General features: G+C 42.3%; 1 protein-coding gene across 2 annotated transcripts in view; it reads right to left on the reverse strand.

Moving 5' to 3' along the window:
- The window catches only part of LOC134345279 (chloride channel protein 2-like), a 556,059-nt gene that overhangs the window by 156,470 nt on the left and 373,928 nt on the right, over positions 1-25,661 (reverse strand). For both annotated transcript variants that reach the window (XM_063045696.1, XM_063045695.1), the window contains exon 13: positions 9,366-9,435. In XM_063045696.1, coding sequence (XP_062901766.1) covers positions 9,366-9,435 — 70 coding nt within the window. The remainder of the gene's footprint in view (positions 1-9,365; positions 9,436-25,661) is intronic.

Below are 25,661 nucleotides of genomic sequence, written 5' to 3' on the forward strand. Positions count from 1 at the left end.
TAGTCACCAGCTGCCAACCAAGAAAGGCTCCTTTATTCCCACTCTCTGCCTCCTGCCTTCTATACATGCTAGTACTTTTCCTGTAATACCACAGGTTCTTATCTTGGCTAGTGGCCTTATGTGCAGCACCTTGTCAAAGGCCTTCTGAAAATCCAAATAAACAACATCCACCAATTCTCCTTTGTCCATCCACCCTGTTACTTCCACAAAGAACTTCACCAGGCTTGCCAGGCAAGATTTTCCCTGAAGGAAATCATGTTGACATTGGCCTGTTTTATCTTGTGCCTCCAAGTATCCTGAAACCTCATCCTTAATAATGGATTCCAACATCTCACCAACCACTGTCAGTCAGTCACGTGGCTGATGGTCTAGTAGTAGGGAGCAGTGTGAGCCAAAGGATAAAGACAACTAATTCAGACATTTACAAGGAAGTCCGCAGTACTAGAAATGCCACGTTGCTCCAGGAGTGCCCAGGATGTCCCGTAATCTATCAAAATAGCTTTACATGCAGGGATCTGGTCAGAGCTTACTCATGTGCATAACTGCTGCTCAAATTTCTGAACTGACACCAACATTAGGAAGTGGAGAAAAGCAATTTAGTTATGCTGCAACTGACTTCCTGTGCACTTCTCTACATATTCACAGTCCAACAGAGTCTAGCATAGCACATTCACCAGACATCCCACCCTGCAAAAACTCACTTCAGGGAGGTAGCACCATCAATGTGCGGGAGACTCTCAGAACTTCCGGGCGAGGTGGTATGTCTGCAATAGAGTAGCTCCTTAGCAACTAGCCAGCTAGTTTAAATAACGTTAGCTATGCTAATGAATGAATGACACCTGTTAAACTTACCTCAGCATGTCTTTTACAGTCTTAACCCACCATGGGCAATAGAAAAGTCACTGTTGCAAACACCGCAGCGAGCAACACTGTCATTATTTTGACCCCTATTAGGCAGGGGTACACTTTAGTGTAGTCTGGGGTGACGTATGTTTTATATTTTCTTTTTTTGGAACACTCTGCCATGGCACGCTCTCTCTCTTTCTCTCGTGCTCTCTTGCTTGCTTGCTCTTGCTCTCTCTTGCTTTCTCTCGTTTGCTCACTCTCAAAAAAATTGATTTCCGTGATATTGTATATAATTTGCGGGCATCAGGGAGCCACTATTAATATGCGAGAGACCCCAGAACTTCCGGGAGAGGTGAGATGTCTGCATTCACTCACCAAGTCGCTGTATACTTCTGCACATTTACTCACTTGCATATGGTATACAGAAGTCCTTGGTGTCTAATGCAATGGTTTCTTCATACACATGATGTGGGCACATACTAATTGTTACTGGGCTTCAGTAAATTTCCCATCTATGTTTTCAAACTCCAAGAGATTATTATAGATAGCACTACAGTGTTGTGTTCACAGAACACCAAATATACTGTTACGTACCCCGTAACTGGGTTGCCAAACCAGCAGAAATGGACCACTTAGTTGGAGTCTGGATTACTGGAACTAAGAAAGTTTTATTAAAGAAATAAGTAACACAGTACTCTAATCGTAAGGTTATAAATGCAACAGGTTAGCAATGATAAAGCACGCATGTTCACAGAACTAGGATAATAGGAATCAATCAAGCTCTATCGCAGTCTAGGGGTAAAATGATCAGTCTCAAGTGACGCAGAGTTCAGTTCAGCTGAGTACAGTTCGCAGTAATCGCTGTTGTGCCGTTGGAGAGAGAGAGAGAGAGAGAGAGAGAGAGAGAGCGCGCGAGCGAATGCAAATTTCGATTCGCAGACCTTTGATGTTCCTCGCAGTTAGCTTTCGGCGCGAGCCCTTTTAATGTCTTCTGAGGTCACCAACTATGACCCCTCCGTTCCGGATACGTTCGTTCTTCCGTGGAGAACCCGGCACCCAGGCAAGGGCGGACACACACACCAGGTTCCCGCCGATCGTATCTTTTCACCCTGTGCATCTATGGTCGGTCCCGCGACCAGACCTCCAAACTCCCACCAACTTGTGGGGGCACACCGCACTTCCAGGGTCTCGTTATCTCGTGGTGACTGTCTTGCCTTAGCGAACCTGTTCCTTTTATCCCCCTGCTGGGGTATCGCCTGTCCATCAAACTTCAAACAGTTCAAGTTCAAAGCAACCAGTCTGTCAATACTCAGAACTGTGTCTCTTTTCATTAATCTCTCTCGTCTCTCATTAACATTTTGAATGCTTCTCCCTTACCTCTCTCATTTGCATCAATCTTCTGATAACTTGGTTTTTCATCACAACTACAACCTGCTTCTGTAGTGCTGTAGCACTTTAAAGCACAGCAATGCCTCTACTTCCTTAAGAGATTGCAAAGATCAAAAGCTTTGACAAACTTCTATAGTTGTGTGGTGGAGAGTATATTGACTGGCAATACAGCCGGGCAATACCATTGAATGGAAAATCCCACAAAAAGCAGCGGCTACTGCCCAGTCTATCAAGGGCAAAGACCTCCCCACCAATCAGCACATCTACAGGGAGCACTGTCACAGGAAAGCAGCATCCATCATCAGGGACCCCACCATCCAGGTCATGCTCTCTTCTCGTTGCTGCCAAGGTGGTACAGGAGCATCAGTGTTCATACCACCAGGTCTAGGAACACAGTGATTATACCTCAACCATCAGGCTTGTGAACCAGTGGGGATAACTTCATTCACATTCACATGCCCCATCACTGAAATATTCCCACAACCTTTGGACTCACTTTCAAGGACTTTTCATCTCATTTTTTTGATATTTATTTGTATGCCCACAAGAAAATGAATCTCAGGGTTGTATATGGTGACACATACTGCATGCACTTTGATAATAGATTTACTTTGAACTTTGAATAAACTTACAAGCACCTATTCAGCACTGCAGATCAGTAGCCTCAAGACAGGATCTCAAGACCCTATGCTGAGGGGTGTAAAGTTGGACAAGGTGTGTAGATTCTCCTGCAGGCATGCTGAGTGGATAAGTCAGAGTAAGCAATGCCATGTTAAAACAGCAGCGGTCATGAGGAGCAAGCATAGGGACGGAAGCTCTGTGCACAGTGAAGTAGGACTAAATGGCTTGGCACAGATGATGCAGGCAGGCTAGGCATCTACAAGCAAGCACACTTTGCAGCATAGACAACTGGAAATGTTCTTTGTGGATAATGCTCTTGAAGTTGAGGATTACTGTCTGTCAAGAATGTGCAGACATATGATAAAGTATTAAATGGCCACCCTGTCAGCTTCAAAACCTAACTAATCTGGTCGTCCAGAAACTCCAGAATAAACCATTTGAAATAGCATGGTTACAACTTCAGCTTGAGGTGTAAAAGAAGAGGAGAATCGGTCAGTTACATGAAGGAAGCCAAAAGGAGAACACTTCATTGCCACAGAACTGCACGGAAATTACTTCTACCAGCAGAACCACGAGCAGATGAATCTGCCACAAATAAACTCTGTTCCATTGCTTTAGGTGTGAGGGATTAAAGGACGAGGGGTGGTATTACTAGTCAAGGAAAATTTCATGGCATTGGCCAGTCAGGATATATGGGAGAAATCGTCTAGTGAGGACATATGGGTGGAACTGAGGAATAAGGAAGATATGACCACGTTAATAGGGCTATATTATAGACTACTCAACAGTCCTCAGGATTTAGAGGAAGAAATTCGTAGAGAGATCGCAGACTGTTGCAAGAAACATAAGGTTGTGCTAGTAGGTGATTTTATCTTTCCACATATTGTCTGGGATTCCCATACTGTAAAAGGGCTAGGTGAATACCGTTTGTCAAATGTGTTCAGAAAAGTTTCCTTAATCAGTACATAGAAGTCCCAATGAGAGTGTTGTGATTCAGTTAGAAACTGCTATAGTTTTCTATGACTCTAACTGGAGAGAACAAGGTAAAGCAGGTTTTCCAACATGCTGAATTCCAGCCCAGTCAGTGTCAGTTGACAGTGACAGAGTATATTCTGTGCTATTGCTATCAATGTATCTCCCAAATGTCATGAAGCAGCACCGATTCATCATCTGAGGTTGGATGTATCCTTGCCCAGGTTTGACTTTATGAAAGGTGGAGTCATTGTCAAAGACTCTCAGGGCCACTTCTATCCTATATACCTACAGAGGGTGTGCACAGCTGGCAAGGCAGGCAATGTGAAGAATAGGTGTCAAACAGTGGGCCTCTATTCATGACGTGTCCTGTTTGAACAGTTTATGAGATGCAGCAACATCAACCATCCTGTGAACTTCCCATGATACCCAGAGTCTAACAACATAACCAAATTCTTAAGAAAACATTGAAGAGACAAGTTTTCCAAATCGGTAAGAGTTTAACCATCAGATAAAAGAGAGTTTGGTGGAGCTTGCAGCTGGCACAAGGATTTGGGGAGCTGTGGACAGTGAAGCAGTTTATTAAAGTATACAGGAAAAATAGGTCACTTACAGATATGGTCTAATCTGAGCAAAGTTGCACTTTGGGAGGTCAAATGTAAAGGAAAAATATGCAGTTAATGGAGGACTCTTTACAGCATTGACATACAAAAAGATCATGAGGTCCAAGTCCATAGCTCCTTGAACATAGAGTGGAAAAGAAGGTGTATGCCATGCTTGCCTTTGATGGTTGGGGCACTGAGCATAAGGATAAGGAAGTAATTTTGCAGTATTGTGGTATTGTGTGCAACTCTGGTCATCTCATTACAGGATCTGGAGTCTTTGGAAAGGGTACAAAGTAAGGTCATTAGGATGCAGCATGAATCAGAGATTATAAGCGACAAGGAGAGGTTGTAAAACCTGGAGTATCTTTTCTAGAGCAGGGGTTTCCAACCTGGGGTCCACAGACCCCTTGCTTAATGGCATTGGTTCATGGCATAACAAAGGTTGGGAACCCCTGCTGTGGAGCTTCAAGAGGCTGAGGAGAGACCTGATAGAAGTTTATTAAATTGTGACAGGCATTGATAGGGTAGACTGTCAGAATCATTATCCTTGGGTAGAAATGTCAAATACTAGAGGATATGAATCTCGGGTGATGGGGAGAAATTTAAAGGAGCAATTTTTTTTTTTTAAACACAAAAAGTGGCAGAAGCCTGGAATAGGCTACTGGGGGTAGCAGTGGAGACACATGTTATAGTGACATTCATGAAGCTTTTAGATAGATACACGAATATGAAGAGATGAGAAATTGATCATTTGCAGCCAGAAGAGATTTAGTTTAACATAGTTCTGAACAGGCATTGTGGGCAAAAGGGCCTGTTCTTGTGATGTACTGTTCCATGCTTTACCATTTAGCCAACTTCTAATTCAAGTATCATACACTCAGTGGCCATCTTATTAGGTATACTTGTACGCCTGCTTGTTCATGGTTAATGCAAATATCTAATCAGCCAATCATGTGGCAGCAACTCAATGCATGAAAGCATGCAGACAGGTCAAGAGGTTCAGTTCTTGTGCAAACCAAACATCAGAATGGGGAAGAAATGTGATCTAAGTATCTAAGTGAATTTGACCATGGAATGATTGTTGGTGCCAGATAGGGTGGATTGAGTATCTCAAAAACTGCTCATTTCCTGAGATTTTCATGCAGATTTTCATACAGTGAATAGCGTGATAAACAAAAAAAAAAAAAAATCCAATGAGCAGTAGCTCTGTGGGCAAAAAAGCCTTGTTAATGGAAGAGATCAGAGGAGAATGTTGAGACTGGTTCAAGCTGACAGGAAGGGTGCCAGTAACTCAAATAACCACGTTTACAACAGTGGTGTACAGAAAAGCATCTCAGACTGCACAATATGCCAAACATTGAAATGGATGGGCTACAGCAGCAGAAGGCTATGAACATACGCTCAGTGGTTCTTAATTTGGTATGGGCAGTACCTAATAAAGTGACCACTGGGTGTACGATACCACATTAAAACAGAAGGTTCACTTTAGTAGAACTGTTGCTGTGTTACAAACTGAACAAACTTGGGTTCTTTTTAGTCTAGTTTTGGAGAAAGCTCAGAGACGCAGCATGATTTGCATCAATACAGCTCAAGAAAACAGGCACTGAAAAGCAGTTTAAATGACATCAAAATAGAAAAATAAAAGACTAAGAAACAAATATAAAATGCAGAAGTGATTAATGGTGAAGTGGAACACATCTGCAGGACCAATGGATATCTGCTTCAAATTGCACAAGAAGTGTCCACCTGGCCCAAATGATTGCCTTGAGAGATGTAATGGAATTTATCAAAGAAATATATTATGACGAGTAAATTTGGACATAGAAACAGCTACTGCAGAAGAGATAAATTAACTGTGAATTAACTGAGGATGTCACACATCCATCACATCAACAAGTTACAACATCAGAGACCTAAAAGCAGTTAAGGAAGTCTGATAAATCAGAGTGGACTCATAATTGCTGTATAAGTGTAAATCATTCTTTTACAGGGTCTATAAAAAGCTGAGTATTTCAGACAATTATATCCTCATATGCATGTTATAAGCACACATTGGCTGCTGTTTACCAGCTTAGGGAGGATGTATCCACATGTTGAAACCTTGAGTTTTCTTTTCAGAATTACAATAAATAGTGCCTGCCAGTACTACAGTATTGGCTCACAGGTCACGATCAGAGAGCTCGACAGCTGCTCATGGGTGGCACTATGGCAAAATTAGGAGAGCTGCTGCCTCACACCTTTAGTGACCCGCTTCCTGACTTTTTTTGTATGTAGTGTAGCTGTGTGAGTTTCCTCTGAGGACCCTGGCTTCCTCCCACATTCCAAAGATTGTAGGACAATTATAACGAGGGACCTTGGTGTGGAAGTTTATAGTTCCCTGAAGGTGGCAAAACAAGTAGATAGGGTGGTAGAGAGGAGCACGTACTGTACTGGTCTTCATTGAATTCAATGAGTATAAAAACAGGGAAGTCAAGAGGAACTGAATACAACTGTTCAGTGTTATGTATAGTTCTGATTGTTGCAATATAGGAAGGAAGAGGAAATTTTGGAGAGGATGCAGAACAGATTCACCAAGAAGTTGCCTGGATTAGAACGTACTAGCATTGAGAGGGTGGACAAACTTGGATTGTTTTCTGTGGAACATTGAGGGAAAACCTATATTGGCACATATAAAATCATCAGAAGCACACACTGGGTGGATAGTTGGTGTCTCTTACACAGAGTGGAAATGTCGAATACTAAAGGGCATTGTTTTAAGGTGAGAAGAAGGAAGTTTAAAGAAGGTTAACGTGTAATTTTAACATTTTTTTCTAAAGATGGAGAGTAGTAGGTGCCTGAAATGTGCTGCTGGGAAAGCTGTTGAAAGCAGATATGATTTTCGACAGACACGTGAACAGGCAGGGAATTGTAAGGCCACATGCGGGCAGGTGAAAAGTTTAAACTGGCATCATGGTGGTCACAGTCATTGTGGCCCAATGGTCTGCTCCTGTGCTGGACTGTTCTACATTCTGTCAGTTGCCCCCAGTGTGCATGTACATTGTAGTATCTGGAGGATTGGGTATTGATGGGAAACTGGGGAGTATAAATTTAACTGGAAAAATTAGTGGGGAAATGGAATTGCTCTTTTGAGCTGCAGTAAATCTGAGTGGCTGAAATGGCTTTCTTCCATGTTGTAAGAAAATAAGGAACCTACACTTTACTGCACACTCACATTAATAGACAATATTGTTCCACAAACTCTCACACAAAATGAAGATACAGATCTATCGATTACAAGTCCAGCTCTCACCCAAAGAAGTCATTTCAGTTATATACAGTTATAACTGTGAAATGGGATTCAGTCTCTCTGAAATCACTGGAGGAACAGCTTGAATGAATACAGACAACTGTTAGAGAAAAGATATGGAATACACGACAAAGCGATTTTAGAACTCCAATTTCACAATTATGGGATTAAAGCAATTTTGTCTTTCTCTGCTCAGCATTAAAACAAAGGGAAATATTGTCCAGTGCTCTATCATATTTTTTAAACTAAATGTGGAATAAATAATACATCTCAAGGAGGACAGGATATTGTTTCACTTATACTGCAGGACAACAGTAGAAATGAACTTAAATGTTGGGTCGTCATGCTGACTCACCTAGTTATTATTATCTACTCGGAGCTTCAGGTGGACCTACATCCTGGTGACTGAATCTCCTGTCAGAAACAGGTGGGAGCTTCAGAATGGAAATGCAGGTCATGTACCATGACGAAGATTACAGTCCACTTGTGTTTCAATCTGATATCTGTTCTTGCTATTAGCCATCAACCACACATTGCTCAAGTCAACAGCTGGCTCTTTTCAGTGATAACTGAAGCAGCCCTCATCTGTCAGCTAAAGCTGACAGAACTTTCAGTCGTCTTGCCTCTAAGGTTCACATCTTAATATAACTGCTATCTCATGCAATTACTGTGAAGGTTCCAATTACATACTGTTGTTTTGTGTAGGGACTGTGAACTATCAGCTGGGCAAAGCACTTTGTGCTACCAGCTCTATATACTGGCCCAAAACAATGGATTCCACGCTGCCTCCTCTGGATGGCAGTCCACCTACCATCCGAGCACATCAAAACCACTCATCATTTTCATCCTCAGAGAGCACAACGTCTTGACAGCAGCTAAACAGCAAAGCTAGCACATGAAGCTTGATGCAAAATCGATTTGGATCCATTTCAGATAGGCCTACAGTGCAAATAGTGCCTGTCTCAAGCAGATTACTGCCTTTACTTACTGTGAGAATCGATTAGACACCTATATGCAAGAATGTAATCCATGCAAGGATCACGTATCCACTGTCAAGAAGACTTCAAGTACCCTTGAATGGTCTCCAAAGAGGGTGCTGGCTAACGTATTGCAGAGAGCAGTGTTGAAATGTACAAAAGGAAGATTTCAAGCAAAACCTCATTTGGTGTAGGATTTCACTAAGAAACAGATTGCAATAATAAGACAATTTGAAGTTTAAAAGCTCTACGGCAGGAGTTCCCAACCTTTTTTATGCTACGGACCCCTAGCATTAACAGAGGGGTCTGTGAACCCCAGGTTGGGAACACAGGTTCTACGGCAATTCTGTGAATGACAAGAACGAAGAGCAGCTGAAATAAAAAATACAAGCATTCCGTTAAACTCCGCTATTTCAGAGGTTCAAACATTCATTTTATTGTCAAAGTATGCATGTACAGTACAACCCTGATAGACCTTACAATGACATATCAAGGTAACCCGATGTTTTACCAGGTTTGGACAGAAACCACAGAGGACTGCAGTTGAAAGAAGGAGATGTGGAAATGTGATTTCTATGAAGAATGGGCCAAAATAACACAGCAAACAGCAAATGGATTAAGATTCGGGTGGGGATGAAAACTTGTAAATAAGATTTAAAAAAAGCTCACCAATAACAAAGACTGGCATGAAGGCTCCACACGGTACAGGAATTGTTGTGGCCAGTGCAGACATCCAAAACTGAAATGAAACAAATTGTTTCATTAAATTTATGCGGTTCAAGAGAGACCTCAAAGGCAAACAATCAAAACAGAATTAAATAAACTAGTGATTAATTCTTGTGTCACCATAGCTGCAAGTTAGAAATCAGGAAAAACAGAAACTAGCAAATTTATCAGATCAAACTGTAGAATTTTCATTTATTTTTCCAACAGGATGAAAATAAATGGGGAAAGACTGTCAAAACAAGGTCTTACTGGGATCCTTTACATTAGGTGAACAGTTATGCAAAGTAATAAATATTTTAAAATTATATGATGCTATTCATAATGAAAAAAATGAGATTTAACTGCAATACAAAATGAAAATCAAACATCAGATCATGTTTGCATATTTCCATTAATTAAGAACTACAGTGCCCAAATTGCTGTGCTATTTCAGTTTTTCTAAACTGCACTTAAACTTGAAATGTTGGACTAGTAGTCTTCAATAACTTCACTAAGCATGTTGTTTTTGTGTCTACAAATGTAAAAATAGCATAAAATTCAACCACCTTGGTGTAGGAGGGAGTTGATGAACATCACATATTTCATTAGAAGTTCAATCACTTGAAGCCTGCACACCGCAAAGCAGTTCTGTTTTTAGTACAGTAGCTCCTTAACCACAGGCCACAGTACACGGCTGGACAAAGATCCAAATGGTTGGACAAGCCATCTGGCTCATGATTTTTGCTGATCTTGATGTCAATTTATACTATAAGTCTTCCTCCTGTGTATCATCCATATCCCCCCCATTCCCTTTACATTTATGTACAATGGTGCTAGAATGCTTGTGAACCCTGCTGAATTTTCTCTACTTCTGCATAAATATGACCTAAAATGTGATCAGATCTTCACGCAAGTCCTAAATCCTAGCCTCTGATGCTGTCTGCGTGGAGTTTGCATGGGTTTCCTCTGGGTGGCTTCTGCATCCCCAAGATGTGCTGATTGGCAGATGAATCAGACATTACAAATTATCCCAACTATGGAAGCAAGTGGATGGAAGTGAGGGGAGAATAAAAATGAGATTAGTGAGAGAACAGTGTAAATGGGTGCTTGATGTTGAGGGGCCTGTTTCAAACCTGGATGCATCATGACCTAGTAAACCATTACCTGAAAGTTCAATGGGACTGTTTAGATATCCCATATCTTTAGTGAGGAATTAGAATAACCAATTGAGGGATCAGTTTTTGCTCAAATTTGCTTTTAGGTCAACAAGAGAAATTTCTGGTCATTAATTTTCAGTTCTGTTGTAATTATGGAATATTTGAAAAAAACTGAACATACCGATCTTTGCTCTAACATTACATAATAACCACCTTCCCTTTCTTCTGTACCAAAACATAAATACATGAAAAATGTGACCTTAACCCAGGGAGTGCACTCATCTGGAAAAAGGCGGCCAACAAGATTGATTTTGTATAAGGTCCAAGATATGCATTCCAGCAATCTTCTCATAATTAATTAATTATGTCTACACCAATCCTTTGGCTAATCATACAACTCTAACTAAAGCAAGGAGCTGGTGATCATGTGAAGGTCATTAGGGTGATGCCAATTCAACACTAAACTTTTGACTGCTTCTAACAGACAGCATTCTCTGCCATTAGGAATAAAACAGTTTGAAAATAAAGCACACAGGAAGTAAGATACGCAGATTTATCCACATGAGGGATTATTTGCAGGAAGTAATTTAATATCAACGTTGCCCCCTGCCCTTTGTGGGTTATTCAAACATCAATGTGTGTGTTAAAAACATTAGCTTACTGTGATTAGAATGAATACTTTCCTAATGAATGGACATGCACCAAAGCTTTGACGTTATCCATTTTGGCAAGTTACATTTAACAGATGCTACAAACTTTATCAAAACACCGTCACCGTGTACTGAAAGGCAGTTAAATTTATTTCAACCGACAGAGCCATTCCTACTACTTTAAACCTGAAGAAATGTTTTGACAAATTACTTTGAAACTAAGGAAGAAAGTGAAAAATAAAGCAGGTTCTCTGGTTTCCTCACCCAGCCAGTGAGTTCATTAACTATATAGTGTGGTAGCAGCAGAAGAATGAGGGGAATTGGATGAGCACATGTGAAACTACCGAAAACAACGTAGAATGGGACTGATGGGAATGTCCTGACAGCCAGCGCAGTCTCAGCACGAGGCCGCTTGGTTTATCATGTCAGAAGGAAATGGGAATATGGAAAATAGGAAAATCAATGGCCAAAAATTGGGATAAATTCCATTTAGCAAAGGTGACCAAGCAGACCATCAAAGAGAAACTATGATACTAAACTTGTGAGAAAAAAAATGACAAGTACGAGAGGTGGAAAAGAGCGAGATTACTGTGAACACAGGCTCCTTGGAGAATGAGGCTTCAGAAATACTTATGAAACACACAGACGTGTCAGAGTTAAACAGATATTTTACGGTAGAAGATACAACGAGCATTTCACCAATATTAAAGGATACAGACATGGAATTGGTGTCAGACAATCTATTGAGATGGAGGGGGGAGAGGGGTTTGGCTAACAGGTCTTTCAAAATTCCTTAAAGTCTGGAATGCAGGAAGAATGGGCAATTTTCCACTGCAATACCAAAAACTATTAATTATTAATGGAGTAACAGCCATGTAGTTGTTAGCAAGCATCAAACGGAACGTTATGTGATATTCACTGACCCCTACGGGAAATTCAGAGAGTTGACTGACAAGCTGGTTCTTTACTGCAAACCCAGCACTATGGATCTTGGGCTCATTAGCTGCCTTCCCTTTCCAGAAGAAAGTGCAACCACCCCTCTCCTCCTCCAGTTGCCCTTCATCTGCCAGGTGGACTTCAGAAGGAGTAGCTAAGTCAATCAGGCATCATCTCAGTCCTCTGGCGATGGTCGCAGTTTTACTTTCTTGTTGATCACTAGCTGCACAATCTATCAGAGAGCGCTCCAAAGCTCATGTTTCTGACCAGACATGGTGATCCCTCTGGTTGCAGTAATCCATTCAGAAGGTTTCAAGACAGACTATTTTTAGGCGACACACATAAAATGCTGGAGGAACTGAGCAAGCCAGGCAGCATCTATGGAAAAGAGTAAACAGTCGCCATTTTGGCCAAACCCTATGATCAGAACAGTTCTGATGCTGCCTGGTCTGCTGAGCTCCTCCAGTACTCCGAGTGTGTTGCTTGGATTTCCAGCATCTGCAGCTTTTCCCTTGTTTGTGATTAGGCTATTCTCAGGGCACCCTTTCCAGCCCGTTCCCTGAGTAGGGTGAGCACAGTGGGTCCTAAATAGTTAGGGTTGTGACTGCAGCTGCCGAGGTGCTCTTTCTGCCTCAATCCAAGAGGCCAGCAACTGAATCAAACACTCACCACCCAAATATGCTGGCTCGTGACCAAGGGCTTCTAGACCTCAAATTCCTCCCCACTTCGCTATTTGCTGATTGCCATGGGACTTAGTCTGCGATGTTAGGATGGATTCCCTTCATGGAGAAAGACTGTGTGTGACTTTGCTTAACGTGGGGAGCATGACGGTCCTTGGCAGCTCGGGCTCAGGGTCTAGTGGCATGGGGTGCAACATGACTGGGGTCCCTTCACTGCTGCGGCCTTCCACTGCCGTCACTGATGTTGTGAGGTGGTATCACCTTCCGCCAGCTCCACCGATGAGGTCTTGGTTGGATCACTTTCTCTGGAACCTCCCCTTTGACCTTACCATTTTGGATGACTCGACCAGGAGTTAAACTCCAGATGGCACTGCTCTCAGGATCTCAGGAACACGCAAGTCCCTCCACCATGACAAGATGACAATCCTCAGTGAAAATGAGGCATTTTGTGGAGATTTAGGGCGATCACTGCTTGGGAGCTTCCATATCCAATAGTTTGAGAAAAGACCCTATCTACTTGGTGAAGGTAGGGCTGTTGATGTTGTAAACATGGACTTCAGTAAAGCATTCACCAAGTCCCTCTTGGTAACAGATCCAAAAAATTTGGAATAAATCATCCATAGTGACTTGGCAAATTAGATTCAAAATTGGAGGCCACAGAAGACAGCGGGCAGGGTGAAAAGGCGTTTTTCTGTCAAGAGGTCTGTGACCAGTGGTGTTCTGCAGAGATCAGTGCTGGAACCTCTGTTGTTTCTGATATATAAAAATTATTTGGATGGAAGTTTCTACTTGGAGAAACTTGGGAGGTTCTCCCTATAGTGTCAGAAGCTAAGGGGAGGCCTGATAGAGGTTTTTCAAATTACGAAAAATATAAATAGGAGAGATAATCAGAATTATTTCCCCAGGGTGGTGGGCATGTTCTTAAGGTTGGAGGGAAGGGAAGTGTAAAGGTGGCATGACAAGCAAGGATTTTTTGTTATGCAGAGAGCGGTTGGTGTCTGGAATAGGTTACCAGGGTTAATAGTGGAAGAAAGCAGTTTGTAGTTTAGATTGAGGATTTCAGACAGACAATTGAAAACAAAAAGAATGGAGAGATATGAATGACAGACAGGAGGACATTTAGTATAAATTAACAACAACATCAGTACAACATCATGGGACAAACGGCCCATCCATTGCTGTACTGATCTATATTCTAAGTCTGAGGTGTTGAACTTTGAGAGGTTAAAAGAATAAAGTAATTGGGAGACACTAAGTAGCAGGACTCTTGGCAGCATGATTGTGGTAAACTTCTACTTGTCTTCATCAGTTGGAGTGTTTTATATAAAAGTCAAGAAGTTATGCTGCAACTGTATAAAATTTTGGTTAGGCCACATTTAGAGTAATGCATGCAGTTCTGGTCACTGCATTACAGGAAGGATGTGGAGCCTTTGGAAGAGTTTCGCCAGGAGGTCACCTGGATTAAAGAATTTTATCTATAAGGAGAAGCTGGATACACTTGAATTGCTTTCTCTGGAGCATCTGAGTGAGTGGGTGATCTGACAGAAATATATACACTTATGTGAGGTGCAGGTAGTCAGAGTCGTTTACCCTCCAGGATGGAAAAGGCAAGAATTAGAGGGCAAAGCCCTAAGATGAGAGTTGGAAGCGTAAAGGAGATTGCTGGGGCAAGCTATTCTAATCACCAAATGTGGTAGGTGCCTGGAATGTACTGCTAAGGGAAATGGTGGAATCAGATATGACAGCAACATTTAAGTAGTATTTAGACAGACACACGAACAAGCAGGGAATGGAGAGGTGTGGACCATGTGCAGGCAGATATGCAATTTAAATTGGCATTTAGTCGGCACAGACATAGTGAGCTAAAGAATTTGCACTGATCTGTGTTCTATGTACTTGCTATCAGAGATGGGAAATGCAAGCAATTTAAATAAGATTATTATCAGTTTAAATTGGGACACCTGGCTGAACAACAACCTGTTGCATAACACCAGCCATTTCTGACTTCAGTAAAGGGAAGGAAGGCAACAAAATAGGAAATCGGATGGAATACATATAACTTGAACCTTTATCATGTCAATGTCACATAATGGCCCAAGATTGGTACGCAATGAAGAGCTGAGAGACGTGGGGCCTTGACTGACCCTCGTGAGTTGCATTGAGCTTAGTAGCAGAGATCTGTAAGTTCATGATTATTTACACAAGTCCCACATGAAGGATGATAGTTCCAGCAAGTCTAATAAAACAGCAAATAGTTTTTTGATATATATTTCTGCACCAGGCAGAAGATGCAATACAACTGATGCAAATCCAGACAGCTGGTAATTGTCTTGTAGGTGTGACTGAATTACTGAACAACAGTTCCCAGTTTTAGGATCTGTGAATTTTCTGGTAAATTGCATTGTTGTTAATTGATAATTTCAGATGCATGCTCCAGGTATCAGCTGTATGTCCATAGACATTAGATCTTTAATTTTATTTTAATTGAGCTAAAATAAATAAGACTAATTAAATTATGAAATATAATCAGTGCTAATTAGGACACCTGGGTGCATGGCGCCTCAACAACAATCTCTTACATAACATCAGCAATGATTGACTTCAGCAAAGGGAAAGAAAGCCAACCTACAGCGCACCAGACTACACTGACGCAAGCTTTCTATTCCTGGGTGTTAACCTATCGGGCGACCTGTTCTGGGACCGGCACATACATACAATCATAAGGGAAGTCTGCCAGTATCATTACTCTCCTTAGGAGGTTAAGGATGATTAAGGCTGATCATGAACACTCTAACAAACTTCCACAGATGTCCAGTTGGACATATCCTAACTGGTTGCATCATGGTCTGGTGTGGCAGTTCAGAATCAGAATCAGGTTTAGTATCACCGGCGTATATTGTGAATTCAAATGCATAGGAAAGCATAAAGCTGCAAAAAGTAATGATCTCTGTCCAAAACATTATAGGCATATCCCTCCATCCGCCGCCTCCACTCCCACTGAGGCAGAAACTGCCTCGGGCTGGTAATATCCGTCAAAAATCCCCATTCTCTGGATCATACTGTTTGCAACTACCGCCAGACGTAAGGTATAGAAGCCCAACGTCCCACGCCACCAGCTTCAGGAACAGCTACCTCTCTTCTACCATTCCAACACAATGATTCTTCTGATCACTTAGCACATTTTTGCTCTAATTATATTTTTCCCCTGTAAAATTGAGTATAATTTATGTTCTGCTTGTGAATGCTGCTCATGTGATGTTGTATGCCTGTGATGCCACTGCAAATTTTTCAGTGCACCTATGAGTACGTGTACTTCCCATCAGGAGTGTGAAGCTCGATTTGCTAACGAACCCGACGAAGGTGGTGGAAGGTGTCAATTAGCGGCTTGAGATAGTTGATAAGTGTAATACATTTAGTACACCTTTACTAAATTATATCATTAATCATGGAAACTACTTCGCACGTAGTCCTTTAGAAGCATATTGTGCCAGGCCACAAGTTCCAGAACATTCTCTTTCATAACACAATACACTACGATGAAGACACTAGTCTCCCCGCAGAAGTCCAAAATTTGCAGCAAAGCACCAATATGCTGTATAATGTTTATAATTATTAACAGAAAATGCTTCAGCAAATTGAGTTACAGAACTTTGGCAGCTAAATGTGATCAGTGCTTGCTGCCCATGGTTAGCTTTTTAAAAAAATTGATATTTTGCTGTCTGCTTTATCTTTGCCAAATTTTGATTTAGTGTCAATGCATGAAATAAATGCAATGCATAAAAGTCATTATTACAGGCACAAAGACAAAGATATAGTCATTGCAAATCAAACTATCCAACACTGTACATGATCTATTATATGTGCATGACCATTGTTTCAACTATTGTTTTACATGGTCATTCCTTCAAACACTCTTACTACCTTTTCTGACCTACCTTTATTTCTCAGCCCAACAGTTACCTTTGTCAAAGAGATGCACACTTGAAACAACTGTTGAAGGAATTTAAATATAAAGAAATTCCCTCTCATCTCAGTTCGAAAGGGATGTCAGGCTGTGCCCTCTTCGTGATGGGCTCTCCCACAATGGGAAACATCCTCTGCACACAGCTCTATCGAGGCCTCTCAATATTCAGTAGTTACAATGAGGTTCCCTTTCATTTTCTAAACTCCATGTACAGGCCCAAAGCCATCAAATGCTCTTCATATATTAACCTCTTCTCTCTCCTTCCACTCTACATTGATACAGAAGCCCGGAGACACGGACAACCAGGCTCAAGAACAGCTCTATCCTGCTGATACAAGACTAATGAATGGTTCCCTGGTGGTAACATGGACTTTAGATCTCACAATCTACCTCATTATGACCTTTCGCTTTATTGATAACCTGTACTGCCCTTTCCCTGTAATTGTAACACTCAATTCTGCACTCTGTTCTTGTTTTGACTTTGTACTTCCTCAATGCACTGTTGGAATTATAGGCCGATTAGCCTAACGTCGGTGGTGGGGAAACTGCTGGAGTCAGTTATCAAGGATGTGATAACAGCACATTTGGAAAGCGGTGAAATGATCGGACAAAGTCAGCACGGATTTGTGAAAGGAAAATCATGTCTGACGAATCTCATAGAATTTTTTGAGGATGTAACTAGTAGAGTGGATAGGGGAGAACCAGTGGATGTGGTATATTTGGATTTTCAAAAGGCTTTTGACAAGGTCCCACACAGGAGATTAGTGTGCAAACTTAAAGCACACGGTATTGGGGGTAAGGTATTGGTGTGGGCGGAGAATTGGTTAGCAGACAGGAAGCAAAGAGTGGGAATAAACGGGACCTTTTCAGAATGGCAGGCGGTGACTAGTGGGGTACCGCAAGGCTCAGTGCTGGGACCCCAGTTGTTTACAATATATATTAATGACTTGGATGAGGGAATTAAATGCAGCATCTCCAAGTTTGCGGATGACACGAAGCTGGGCGGCAGTGTTAGCAGTGAGGAGGATGCTAAGAGGATGCAGGGTGACTTGGATAGGTTGGGTGAGTGGGCAAACTCATGGCAGATGCAATTTAATGTGGATAAATGTGAAGTTATCCACTTTGGTGGCAAAAATAGGAAAACAGATTATTATCTGAATGGTGGCCGATTAGGAAAAGGGGAGGTGCAACGAGACCTGGGTGTCATTATACACCAGTCATTGAAAGTGGGCATGCAGGTACAGCAGGTGGTGAAAAAGGTGAACGGTATGCTGGCATTTATAGCGAGAAGATTCGAGTACAGGAGCAGGGAGGTACTACTGCAGTTGTACAAGGCCTTGGTGAGACCACACCTGGAGTATTGTGTGCAGTTTTGGTCCCCTAATCTGAGGAAAGACATCTTTGCCATAGAGGGAGTACAAAGAAGGTTTACCAGATTGATTCCTGGGATGGCAGGTCTTTCATATGAAGAAAGACTGGATGAACTGGGCTTGTACTCGTTGGAATTTAGAAGATTGAGGGGGGATCTGATTGAAACGTATAAGATCCTAAAGGGATTGGACAGGCTAGATGTGGGAAGATTGTTCCCGATGTCGGGGAGGTCCAGAACGAGGGGTCACAGTTTGAGGATAGAGGGGAAGCCTTTTAGGACCGAGATTAGGAAAAACTTCTTCACACAGAGAGTGGTGAATCTGTGGAATTCTCTGCCACAGGAAACTGTTGAGGCCAGTTCATTGGCTATGTTTAAGAGGGAGTTAGATATGGCCCTTGTGGCTACAGGGGTCAGGGGGTATGGAGGGAAGGCTGGGTTCTGAGTTGGATGATCAGCCATGATCATAATAAATGGCGGTGCAGGCTCGAAGGGCCGAATGGCCCACTCCTGCACCTATTTTCTATGTTTCTATGTAATGAACTGATCTGTATGAATGGTATTCAAGAAGAGCAGTTCACTGTACCTCAGTACATGTGGCAATAAGAAACTAATTTACCTTGCAGAAGAATTAGTCGTGGCTGAGTCCCACTGGTGGGAGATTTGTGGATATTCACAATATTGCTGTGGAGCTAAGCAGAATCTTTCACCTTCTCAAAGTTCAAAGAACATTTATTATCAAGGTACGTATGTAGCGTACAACACTGAGATTTGTCTTCCCGCAGACAGCCACAAAACAAAGACACGTCATGGAACCTGTTCAATGAAACATCAAACACCCAACACGCAAAAGAAAGAACAAATTGCGCAAACAGCAAAAATGAGTGAAAAGCACACAGAATATTAAACATCGAACCAGAGTCCTTGAAACCTGTGTAATATGAGATGGCACTAGTGAACAACGCAACAAACGGTGATGTCCTTCAGACAGGTCACAAAACTACTTCCTTTGCTGCTTCTTTCGAATATGATTCTACTACGAAGCTGCGTGTGATTGGAACCTGTGACAAACAATTTAATGGTGTTTTTTTTGGGAGGGCTGTGTGATCTGGTGCTTTGCTGGCTCCGTGATAGGTTAACTTTGAACAGCGACTTCCCTTCAATTGCTCAGTGCCTGAACCAAACAGCAAAACCCTAATCTTTAGTCTAAACAAAACTATGACCACTTTCGACTAAAATCGACTTTGCTTTTCTGTTTTAATTGTGTTCCTTCTTTTAAAAATTGCACAATATATGGCAGGCTTAAGTTGTTCATGTGAATGCTGCTAACATGCTATGTGCCTGTTATGCAAGTTTTACATTGCACCTGCACTTATATGTACTTACGTGCATGATAATAAACTTAACTTTGACTTTTACTTAAAAAATTAAAGCTTCTGTCATCTTTGTGGCTTCTTCAAAGATCTGGCGAACAAGAAATCTGAATCAAGTTTATGATGCCCTGATATTGCAGCTTTAGGACTCAAACAACTGTGGCCATCTTTACAACGATTAAAAGCACAGTTCCTGTGGATGAGTCTGACCTCAAACTATTTTGAAGCATAAAACTCTGCTATCAGTGAGTGCTTTCCTTGTGTACATACTGAAACGCATCTGGGGAAACAAAATGGCTGTACCTTTATTGTCACAACATTCTGACATTTTGGCAAAAGAAAAAAAATAGAAAATTGACAAGAAATTCCACCACGTCTAAAACGTAGAAGGTGATGATGGAGAGAAGGTAGGGGATGGTGGAAGAAGCATGACATTTGTTCCATTGCTGCTGGGGATAGGTTTCAACACAGGCATACAAAAAAAATGTGCACAGGAGGTGTGAATGGCAATACATTGTGCTGCTCCACAGACTAACTGCATGCAAGCCCGGAGGCCAGCTGTGACTACAAACTAGCTTGTGTCGTGCCCATTTCTACTTAGAGCATTTAATACCACAGCTCTGAATTTAACCTGTTGCTGGTAGGCTACTGCTCTGCTACGCACTAGAGAACTTGGAGAGAGAGGCAGGCAAACAGAATGAAAATCAGGACACTTGGGGCCCCTTCTGCTAAAATATAGGAGACGTCACTTGAACAATGATCACCAATCGGGCGCAGTAGCATAGCGGTTTGCGCAATGCTGTTACAGCGTCAGCGACCCAGGTTCAACTCTGTTGATGTCTGTACTGTGTTCGCATGTTTTCCCCATGACCAAACGATTTCCTCAAGGTGTTTCAGGTTCCTCCTACATTCCAAAGGAGTCCAGGTTAGCAGGTCACTTGTGGGTCACTGGATGGCATGAACAAAGAACAAATCTGATCCCGTGTTGGATGTGCACTGAACTGATCAACGTCTTCTGTAATGGAGAGGCCTACAAAGTTAATGCTCTTGAACACTTGTTTACTTCTATTAGTGCTGCTTTCCTGTTTGTGGCTCACAAGGTTTCTTTGCAGGCCACTGTCGAAAGAGAGATGCGTAGCACATGAGACATGGTGACTGATATCACCACCGTGTTTACCTTTGGGAGTAAGCACACTGTTCTCCTGGAAGCACATAACCCAAAGGCTCAGTGTGTGTATTGTTCTACAGAATTTAGCTTCCATGCCAAGCACTTCATGATTTTGAGGCCAATGTTTTAAAAGATTCTCTCTCAGGGCCCTTTGTAGGATTCTCTGTGTTCAAAACTAACCCCTCAACAGCATTACAAATATTTTAAATGTTTGAAAATAATCACTAAGTCTAATACCACAATGGATCTCATGTAATATACAACATCATTTAACATCACAAGGAATAGGAGCAGAATTAGGCCATTCAGCCCATCGAGTCTGCTCTGCCATTCCATTATGGCTGATCCTGGATCCCACTAAACTCCAATGCCTTCTCACCATATCCTTTGATGTCGTGACCGATCAGGAAACGATCAACTTCCGCTTTAAATATACCCACAGACTTGGCCTTCATCGCAGTTTGTGGCAGAGCATTCCACAGATTCACCACTCTTTGGCTAAAAAACAAAATTCCTCCTTATCTCTGTTCCAAAAGATCGTCCCTCAATTTTGAGGCTGTGCCCTCTAGTTCTGGATACTCCCACCATAGGAAACATCCTCTCCACATCCACCTTTAGTCCTTTCAACATTCGGTAGGTTTCAATGAGATTCCCACACATTCTTCTAAATTCCAGTGAGTACAGGCCCAAGGCTGCCAAACGGTCCTCATATGTTAACACCTTCATTCCCAGAATCATCCTCGTGAACCTCCTCTGGACTCTCTCCAATGACAACACATCCTTTCTGAGATATGCGGCCCAAAGCTGTTGAAAATATTCCAAATGCGGCCTTTATTATTTCATTAAGAAATGAAATGATAAAGAGGAGCTTTTAATCTAATTAGTAATTGATTTATTTATTCTAAACTATAAGGGAAATATATTAAAAGACTGAAGCAAATTGAATTAAAATACATATACAAAAGCAGCTAAAATTAAGTGATCATTGTAAATGACCTTTATGTATGATGTATTTCAGTCAATTCCTCCAGATGAGGATGGCAAACAATACAGCTAATGTTTAAACTCTGACCACAAAAAATTGCCCCCAAAAATCAAAATGACAGCAGCACATGCTACAATGCGCTTAGAGTGCTTTAAAACAGCCAATAGAAAACAATGCCATGGAATACACTTATTCAGATCGATTTTTTTGTGTTTTTATCTGGGGCATCAAATCCAAATTCAATAAAATCTTACTTCAGCAGCAGTATTTAAAATGTCATAGAAAACCATTGAAAACCATAACAGGCGAGACCTTCAATGACAAAGGCAAGCAGATGGAGAGATGGGTGGAGCATTACTCTGAACTCTTCTCCAGAGAAAACAGCATCTCGGACAGTGCGCTAGATGCTGTGGAATGCCTGCCTGTCATGGAGGAACTTAATGCATTGCGGACTGCCGAAGAGTTGAGTAAAGCCATCGACAGCCTGCCCACTGGGAAGGCACCAGGACTGGATGGCATTCCACCAGAAGCCATCAAATGCGCAAAGGGCGTCCTGCTAAACCACCTGCACGAACTACTGTGCCAGTGCTGGACAGAGGGAGCAGTGCCGCAAGACATGAGAGACTGCAACATTGTCACCCTATATAAGAACAAAGGGGACAGAAGCGACTGTAACAGCTACAGGGGAATCTCCTTGCTGAGCATCGTTGGGAAGGTCTTCGCCCGCGTGATCCTGAACAGACTGCAGAAAATAGCCGAAAGGGTATATCCCGAGTCTCAGGGTGGTTTGAGGTCAGAACGCTCCACAATCGACATGATCTTCTCCCTTCAACAGCTACAAGAGAAATGCAGAGAGCAAAGACAACCACTCTACGTCGCTTTCATTGACCTTACGAAGGCCTTAGATCTCGTGAGCAGAGACGGCCTGTTCAAAATCTTCGCCAGGATTGGTTGTCCCCCGAGGCTCCTCAGGATAGTTCAGTCATTCCACACAGACATGAAGGGTGTCGTTCAGTTCAACGGCTCTTCTTCGGAGGCCTTCAACATCCGCAGCAGTGTGAAGCAGGGCTGTGTGCTTGCCCCCACCCTGTTTGGCATCTTCTTCGCAGTCATGCTGAAGTACTCCTTTGGAACATCAACTGATGGTGTCTACCTCCACACCAGATCGGACGGGAGGCTGTTCAGTCTGTCCCGGCTGAGGGCGAAAACCAAGGTTCGTGAAGTACTCATCAGGGACATGTTGTTTGCAGACGACGCGGCACTGGCAACACACTCTCAAGAGCAACTGCAATGCCTCATGGTCAGCTTCTCAAGTGCCTGCCAAGACTTCAGCTTGACCATCAGCCTGAAGAAGACCAACGTGTTGGGCCAAGGCATTGAGCACCCCCCTGCCATCACCATCAACAACTACGAGCTGGAGGTAGTCCATGAGTTCATATACCTTGGCTCCACCATCATGGACAGTCTCTCCCTAGACCCCGAGATCAACAGACGGATCGGATGAGCAGGCTCAACATTCGCCCGGCTGACAAAGAGAGTCTGGGAGAACTGAAAGCTGATGATGCACACCAAAGTTGCAGTCTACAGGGCCTGCATCCTCAGCACACTTCTTTACGGCAGCGAGACCTGGAGCCTCTACTACAGACAAGAGCGGCGTCTCAACGCCTTCCACCTTTGCAGCCTGAGACACATCCTGGACATCACGTGGACTGACCGAGTCGCCAACAATGAGGTCCTGGCCCACGCCCAGATACCCAGCCTCTTCACCCTGCTCCAACAATGCCATCTCCGCTGGCTGGGCCACGTACACCGCATGTCAGACGGGAGGATCCCGAAAGACCTGCTGTACGGGGAACTGGCCTCCGGCAAGAGAGCACAAGGGCGGCCCCATCTTCGTTTCAAAGACATTTGCAAGAGAGACATGAAGTCACTGAAAATGAACGTCGAGAGGTGGGAGGACATCGCAAGCGATCGCTCTCACTGGAGGTGGAACTACGCAGAGGTCTCAAAAGAGGAGAAGAGAAGCTGAGGCTTGCTGCTGAAGAAAAGCACACTCATTGGAAAAACGGCACCAAGGCAACACTGGAGGACAGCGCCTTCAAGTGCAGTCGCTGCAGCCGAGACTGTCTCTCCCGTGTGGGCCTCTACAGCCACAACAGACGCTGCTCTAACACAGACTGAAGCAAGACTTTCCAGGCCCAGATCCATGGTCTCGCGAGACTAATGGATGCCACCACCATTTAAAATGTTCAGCATGCTTCTCTTGTAATGTGCTGGGTGACAATGTATTTCTGGATGAAACAACATTGATTTCAAAAAAGGGGCAATTCATTGATCAAAATGCAGTAAGGAATACAGATGTTTCTAATGGGCCCTGATAAAGGGTCTCGGTCTGAAACATCAACTGTTTATTCCTCTTCACAGACGCTGCCTGACTGGCTGAGTTCCTCCAGTGTTTACTCTGGATTTCCAGCTCCTGCAGGATCTTGCATTTATATTTGACTACAAAATATATTTGTGTTTTTATTATATCAAAGGCATTTGATGTAATGGAAAAGAAGTAAAACTGAATCATATGAATGCCGTCGAGTACTGAAAATAAAGCTAAACTATGAGGCCTTTAAGCTAATTAAGAAAACTTGAGCAAAGAACTAGTAAGGTTAATGGTTAACCATTCATTATCCTTATGAATTATCTACTTTGGAATGCTAATCTTAATTTAGATGTCCAAATTAAAGCTAGTTTTACAAAATTGCTTCTGTTTAGTTGTTTCATTTTACATATTCTGTTTCAAATTATAAACAGAAAATAGTAGAGTATTTATGAAGTGGTCTTGATATTGTCCTAGTAACATTGTTATATTTTTTGCTTTTCTCATAAGTAATGTTATGTCAAATGTCAGATGACCAAGCAAATGTTGGTATCTGTGATCCCTTAAAAATGCAGACTTAAATTGTTAAATTAAATGTTAAACTCTTTTAAAACTAGATCTACATTAATAGAGTGGTTGTTTCTCAGTTACCTCCTAATCTATTATTATAGCATGATCAACAATCTAAGTTTTCTGAGATAGCTGTGGTTCAGAATCAGAATCAGGTTTATTATCACTGGCATGTGACATGAAATTTGTTAACTTAGCAGCAACAGTTCAGTGCAAAACATAATATAGAAGAGAACAAAGATAAAATAAAAATAATAATAAATAAGTAAATCAATTACATCACACATATATTGAACAGATTAAAAAGGTGCAAAAAACAGAAATACTGTATATTAAAAAAGGGTTCAATGTCCATTTAGGAAGCCGATGGCAGACAGGCAGAAGTTGTTCCTGAATCGCTGAGTGTGTGCCTTCAGGCTTCTGTATCTCCTACCTAATGGTAACAGTGAGAAAAGGGCATGCCCTGGGTGCTGGAGGTCCTTAATAATGGACACTGCCTTTCTGAGACACCGCTCCCTGAAGATGTCCTGGGTACTTTGTAGACTAGTACCCAAGATGGAGATGACTAGATTTACAACCCTATGCAGCTTCTTTTGGTCCTGTGCAGTAGCCCCCGCACCCCCCCCCATACCAGACAGTGATGCAGCCTGTCAGCATGCTCTCCACAGTACATCTATAAAAGTTTTTGAATGTATTTGTTGACATGCCTAGTCTCTTCAAACTTCTAATGAAGTACAGCTGCTGTCTAGCCTTTATAATTCCATTAATATGTTGGGACCAGGTTAAATCCTCAGAGATCTTGACATCCAGGAACTGAACAGAACTATGCTGAAATTCTGCAACTTAACTAAAGTTGCACAAAAGACTTATCAGGACTACAGAAGACGCTCAACCCACTGAATTCCTCCAGCAGTTTGCTCTATGTTTTTTACTTCAGATCCCAGCACCTGCAGGTACTTTGTGCCTAATACCATTCATCTTGCAGTGCTGCTCCACGACCTTGCAACTGTGTGGTAGAGCAAAGCCTTTTAAACCAA

The sequence above is a fragment of the Mobula hypostoma genome, chromosome 4, assembly GCF_963921235.1.
Source record: "Mobula hypostoma chromosome 4, sMobHyp1.1, whole genome shotgun sequence".
In the NCBI taxonomy this organism is placed as follows: domain Eukaryota; kingdom Metazoa; phylum Chordata; class Chondrichthyes; order Myliobatiformes; family Myliobatidae; genus Mobula; species Mobula hypostoma.